Source organism: Macrosteles quadrilineatus, unplaced genomic scaffold (genome assembly GCF_028750875.1).
Source record: "Macrosteles quadrilineatus isolate MER2022 unplaced genomic scaffold, UCM_ALF_1.0 Scaffold_2__2_contigs__length_208266976, whole genome shotgun sequence".
In the NCBI taxonomy this organism is placed as follows: domain Eukaryota; kingdom Metazoa; phylum Arthropoda; class Insecta; order Hemiptera; family Cicadellidae; genus Macrosteles; species Macrosteles quadrilineatus.
The window spans coordinates 115,738,063-115,744,983 of NW_026542595.1; the positions used below are offsets into that span (position 1 = coordinate 115,738,063).

General features: G+C 34.8%; 1 protein-coding gene across 4 annotated transcripts in view; it reads left to right on the forward strand.

Moving 5' to 3' along the window:
• Positions 1-6,921, forward strand: part of LOC128985411 (lipase 1-like) — a 40,567-nt gene that overhangs the window by 12,756 nt on the left and 20,890 nt on the right. For all 4 annotated transcript variants that reach the window (XM_054404885.1, XM_054404884.1, XM_054404882.1 and 1 more), the window contains exon 2: positions 5-203. In XM_054404885.1, the coding sequence (XP_054260860.1) occupies positions 11-203 (193 nt within the window). In that variant the 5' untranslated portion in view covers positions 5-10. The remainder of the gene's footprint in view (positions 1-4; positions 204-6,921) is intronic.

The following is a 6,921-nucleotide window of genomic DNA, read 5'->3' on the forward strand; positions in this document are numbered from 1 at the left end:
GCAGCCCGAGATGGCTCACAACCACGGCTACCTATGTGAAACTCACGAGGTTATTACTCAGGACGGTTTCGTACTGAGTGTCCACAGACTACCAGGTGGTCGGGTCAGCAAAAAGAACGCTTCATTGACACCCGTCCTGCTTCAGCACGGCTTGCTAGACAGCTCCGCTGACTGGCTCATCGCTGGTCCCGGAAAAGCTCTAGGTTGGAGTCATATGTTATAGTAAACCATACTTGAATTCAGTGCTTGAAATGTTTGATGAATCGAAATTCTTATTAACAGAAGAGCTAGTTGAGTTTTTTATTTCAATATAATGACAAATAACATTTTCAGTCTTACTCTATATTCTCAGTCTTATATATTTTTCTATGTCTTAGTATATTTTTTAAGGGGATTTTTTGTCTTTTGTAAATGAATCAGAAGGGAATTGTAATTCACATACTCTTAGAGAGTACAAAATCTTTCACCAAAATTAAAGGTTGTCGTTTGAGCAGTTTACAAACCATTGCACGTACATATTTGTTCTGCTTGTAGAACGTCGCAAAAACCTTTCGGTCCCAGCTAATAAAAAGTTAATGTAATTTTTTTTACTATGTACATATCTATATAATGATAGGCAAGCATGTTGCTTTGAAACCTTTTTTCTCAGCTCGTGTGCATCGCAGGGAAAATCTACGCATACTGTTTGAAAGATAGTTGCCTGTAGATGTGTAGAATCCCTGTATAAAATAAAATTGGCTCAAAAAATAAGCACAAAATTGAATTTAAAATTTAACAAAAATTAACATGAGCCTTATGGGTTGCCATGCTGATGACGAAATAGCAACGAAATAGTAACAGAAAATCAAAACAAATGGAAGAAATTCCAATCACATGTTTTATTTACAGCGTGGGGTGAAAATAGAGAAGTTTGCACAATACATATTTTTGGTTGAGTTTTCGACCACGAGGTGACCACTAGTATATATGTAATGTACACGGTTGTGTACAAAATGACTTGATGAACCTATTTTGACCCAACGGACATAAGGAAAACTAACTAAAAAGATGTAAACATTCCTTTTATTATTGAAAGAAAAACAAACTTGTATCAAAAGACAAACTAACTTGACTTGGACCAGCGACGTTCACCTTGTCGACAAGTTCCTCTTGAAGATCCTGTTCTTTTTCAGGTTCTGGTCCTGGATCAGGTTAAATATCTCAGCAAGAGAATAGTTTTGATTTTAATATTTTTATTGTAAAGGGGCAAGTCATGCATGTCTTTTTGAGTGTACTCTCTGATTTTCTGGTATAAACACTTTTTCTTTAAATAGTCAGCCCCACCGGTTTAATTTCTTGGGGTAAATCAGTGGGAGGTTCTACGTCAAAAGTGATTAGGTGTTTTTCATCAGGGTCGCCTAATCCAACTTTTACATTAGCTACACCTTTTTCATTGCAGTTGAAATGAAAATGACTGAACTTTGTGATCCCTTTAATTGTCTTCCATTTTTATTTCTAAAATATCCTAGCCAGTCAAAAATGTGAAAAAAAACCTTCACCTTGGTTCCAGTAACGGTTACAGATTTCGACAAAATATGAAATGGAATCATGAATCATTAATATGAATGATACTTAAAGATAGGTATGAATAACATTAAATGATTGATTTTCTAGATGATAGAACATTGGGTGATAATACAACAAAATTATAATCTAAGTTAACAAATGTGTAGGACAATAACATTAAAATGGGAAAATAGAATAGAGTGTTCATGGCCTGGCATGGGAAGAAAAGGATATTATGGCTGTTGTTCCATACTGTTCAATACCAAATAACTTTATTGTTTCTTTGTTATTAAGGAGATCACAGTTTATTAGTAAGTGAGTATTGTCTATAAACTTTATCACCTGGGTATCAGTTTATGGAAAACACAATTTAAGGGGTCACGCACTCGCGATTAAGGTCCATGGCACAATTTGGTTAGAGATGATGATGCACAAAAGTCTGTTGATGGATGAAACACATTATGAAATTTATTGATATAGAATGTCTTCGAAGGTAGGGTCATCATTATCTATCTCGTCGATCACAGCTTCTATTGCTCGGGTTGGTTCCAAATATTTCTTAAGGGCTGATATATGGTAGGGGCCGTATAAAACATCTTCATCTTCTTTAGTTGATATTTATTTAATAAACTGCTTAATGTTTCACGTTCTTCTGCGGTTATGTGCGTATTTGTTGCTAGGGAATTATCTATTTCTTCTTGGGTTAATGTTTCATCTTCGATTGGATCTGTTTTTCTATTTTTGAAGTTATTTATTGTGCTATTACATTTATTATATATTGGATCATCGTGATATACATCAAACGTTTCATCATTAAAATATTCATTATTTGGCCTTTGGCTATCATTAATTATTAAGTGACATATTTGTCCCTCTTGGTTGCACATACAAAACTTCAAAGTAACATTGTGATTATTTATCTGCATATCTATTTCATTTGTGTTGAAATTCAGATCCATTTTAAGATTAGACAAAACATCTACTCCTAGTATTATAGGTTTTATTAGATTTGGTACAATAAGATATTCCAATGGCAAGGTGTGTTCTGCAATTGTGGTGGGAACGTAAATAATTCGAGAGACTCTTTTGGATCGCTCATTTGTAGCAGTTTTGATTACTGTGTTATTAACTGGAAATTCTTCAAATGGTGAAATTTTGGATTTGTTTTCACTGAACCAGGATTCTGATATACAAGTTATTGATGAACCAGTGTCGACTAATGCGTTTACTCTAATATTATTAAGTTTGATGCTAATTTCTGGGCAACTTATTTGAGTGAAATTTAGAGATTGATTATTTTCTGAATCATTTTCTAATAAGAAGTTCTTATCACACATTATACTTTGGGATTGAAGATGATTTATTTCATTACCGAGACTTTCATAAATAGGCGCTGTAATTTTAGAGTTAACTAATGATAATTGACCCTCTCGGTTCTCGCTTACAGCGCCGAACCGTTTTCCTGTATATTTGGTGCAGGATGAGTCTGTGGCTCGTAACTGTGTGATGATTGGTTATTTGGAGGAGCACTTGGCACGTAGTTATTTTGTCTCATTACTGCGCAAAGCTGAGCTTGTTCTTGGGTTGGGTGGTTTCTGTAGGTCCGTTGGTTGTTGTCACCGTTACGAGGAGGATATTTGTCTCGTTGATATGGTTTGTTTTCATGGTTTCGGTCGTAAGTAGGATGATTGTGGTTAGGACGGTAATTTTGATGGTTTGGATAACTTCTGTGTTGGTGATTGTTGTTGTATGAATTGTTGTGATATGAAGGTATCTTGGGTTGGTACGCTCTCTGATTTTCGTAGCGGCCATTTTGATGATAAGTGTGTGGTTGTTGATTTGGAGTTGTCGGTCGGTTGTTGAATGAGCTGTTGTGATTCTGGTTGTTGGTACGTGTCTTCTTCGGTCCTTCTTTGAGATCTTCACGTTGTAGAAGTCTTTCTAAGGCACGTACGGTGGTGATGTTCTGTACATTGATGCAGTCTTGTACGATGGAGTCAAATCTCTCTGCCATCAGTGTCACGATTTCTTCTTCGGTTAGGCAAGGGCTCATAGATTGGAGTGAAATTACACGTTCTGTAAGGTATTCGCTGCGGCTGAGGGTACCATTTGACCGATATTTTTCTGATTCAATTTTGGCTCTTAAGCTGCGTTGTACTTCTCTTGACCAGTATTTAGCTTCGAATTCGTTGGAAAATTGTTCCCAGGAACTTAAGTCGGTCTTAACAAGTTGTAGCCATCTTGAGGCGGGACCTTCGAATGAAGTTTCTAGCAGGTCTTTGAGATATTCAATCGGGTCATAATTGCTGTTTCGCTCAAGTCCTCTGTCGTAATATCTTTTCAATTTATTAAGATATTCTTTTGGGTTGCCACTTCGGCCGTTGAATTTTGGTATTTGTCGGTCTTTCTCTTCATTTCCATTGCATATAATTTTGATTGGGCCTTGGAAGTTTTCAAATGTTTTGCTCTGTTTGAGGGTTTCCACTTCTTGTTCACATTTAGTCAGATTTTGATTTAAACTTTGGATTTCAGCTTGCTGAGATTCTAAAGTTTTGTTTTGGATGGTGAGTTTTGGGAGAATTTCGTTTTGTATGATGGTCAAATTAGCTTTAGAATTCTGTTCGGATTCTTGCCTGGTTCGTTGAGAAAGTTCTTCAATTTTTTGGTCAAAATTCTGTTCATGCATTACCAATTGTGTTTTGACAGCAGATAGGATGTCATTTTGTCTCTGTTGATTTTTATTATCAGATATTGATTGTTGTTGTGTAAGATTATCAATGACGAATTGTCTCATTTGATCTTGTGATTCATCAATTTTTTGTGTGAGTTTTTCATTAAGTTTAATGATTTCCTCAGCTTGTGTTGTCTGAGTGATCTTAATTGAGTTTATTTCGATCTGGAATTTATTTTGACTTTCACGATTTTCTGAAATTTGAGTTTCTAGCGCGTTTCTGCAAGCTTGAATTTCTAGGCTATTAGCATCAATTTTATCATTGAAGCTTTGAGTGAGTTCACTTTTTAATTCATTGAGTTTGCTGTTGATTTTACTGTTAATTTCGGCATGGGATTCGTTAATTTTGCTGTCAATTTTAGCATGGGATTCGTTAATTTTGCTGTCAATTTTAGCATGAGATTCGTCAATTTTGTTGCTCAATTTAGTGTCTAGTTTAGTCATGAGGGCAATTAAAGTATTAATATCTGATGGTGCAATTAGTGTTGATGTGACAGTTGCTGTTGCACCGACAGTTGCACTAGGGTTGTTCTGTTGCCGTGTTGATAGGTCTGGGTGACGTTCGTCGGCGTCGGCTATATTCGGTAACGATCGGCTGTGTTCGGGTGCGGGTGTCTGAGTTATTGATCCGCTAATGTGACCTTGGCTATCACCTGGCATTTGGGAAACATTCAGACTTTGTTTACTGGACAGTTCAGTGGCAACATTTGCAAACAGACTTGTAGGAATGGGAATACTAGTGTCTGATTGGTCCATGGACTCGTTGCTTTCTTCCTCTGTGTGTTCTGACGTCTGCTGTGGATGTGTTTTTTGTTCTGTGTCCGTGCGTGTGATGTCAACAAGATGGCGACCTTCTTCTTCAATCTCGCTCTCGCTGTCAGTGTTGTTGTATTCGAAATTCGTGTTTAGGTTAGAATTTTTCCGGTTGGGTCTTAAATTATAACCTTTCTCGGCCATGATTAATTATTGTGCGAATTGTGCGTGATTAATTAGTGTTTTGTATAACGGTTTTGTATTGTTATTGGGGTTGGGAATATTAATTACGGGACGTACAATAGGCTGAGTTCTTACAATCTAGTACAACTTAAGGTTAACTTAGCCTAAATCGAAAATTGCAATATTTTATGACTACCGTAATATATCATTCGAAAGCCCCACGTTGGGCGCCAAATTTGCTACACACCATAAAGCTTTCTATAGACTTTTCATTAACTTAGGCCTACAAAATTCCTTTGGCTAATAAGTTAGCCCACATTTAATTCAAAGTCATTTCTTTCCTAATAAAGATAATTCCTAATTTGTGTTTTATTTCTGTCTAATAAGGTAAGTCTTTGTCTTAATCTTATAATTATGAATTATTTTAAGAATAAATAGATTTAATAAGTTACAATATAAATTTATTAATGAAATACAAATATAAGTTATTGGTTGAATTAGCTACAGGGTAAGTTAACAATGATGGTAAATTTTCAAAATGGTGGGGTTGCAAAGTGGATGAAAAGATTCTCTAGGCTTAGGCCTATATTGGGTTGGTTTCTTCTTAAGTACTGATTAATATTCAAATAGATGACCTCTTAATCTCAGGGAGGGGTGGTCGTGCCGGTTCGAATGATATATTAGGCTTCTTTAAAATGTAGATAATTTAATTTAGTTATTGTTCTGAAATGCTAGGTTCGTGATGCTATTAATATAATATGTTGAAGTCCAAAGAAAGATTCCAAATGGTTTCACTGAATTTAATGAAATAATGAAATAGAATTTGAAGATTAAATTTTGAATAAAAGTTCAATTTGAAATATGTATATATCTTGATGAGTTGAGTTAATTGGGCCTAGTAGGCTATACTGATTAAATGTCCAATGAAGATTAAATTTGTCCTTAGTTAAATAAGATGGATGATGGTTACCAAATTTGGAGTGTCTGTCTTCTTATAAATTGGTACTCTTCAATGCACTTGTCCAATACTTTTGGATGATGAGAAATTTAAATTTTAGGTTTTACTTTGGGATTATGAATTTTAGTTTAAATTAAACACAATTTCCAATAGAATGATGTTCACACTGTGAAGAGTTGGCAGGATCTGGGGAGAGGCAATGGTAGAAGCTCAGGAAGTCCATGTCCATTGTTGAAGTGATGTACAGCTGGTTAATTTACATGAATGACACTTGCCCCAGTAATTTTGATTTTCTTTGGATAATTTTGAAAAATGATACTATATTTAAGATGTTATTACTATATTGCAATTTTCTTACAATTATATATTATTCTAAATAAATGATTATTGTTGGTTTTTGATGAGTACAGGATAGGTATGGAGAGAATTTGCATAAATATTATATTGTAACATAAAATAGGATGATGTTTCTGTGGGGTGATGGGATATTATATAACATTGAACAAAATTGGATAAAATAACACATTAACAAGGAGGAACATATTAAATAACTGATAACACATTATCAGGGGCATTAACAGACATTATGGGAGAAAATATACAAAATAAAAGAGAAATTAATGTTAATGATGAATGAATGACATGTAATATTACATCCTGGATCAGGTTAAATATCTCAGCAAGAGAATAGTTTTGATTTTAATATTTTTATTGTAAAGGGGCAAGTCATGCATGTCTTTTTGAGTGTACT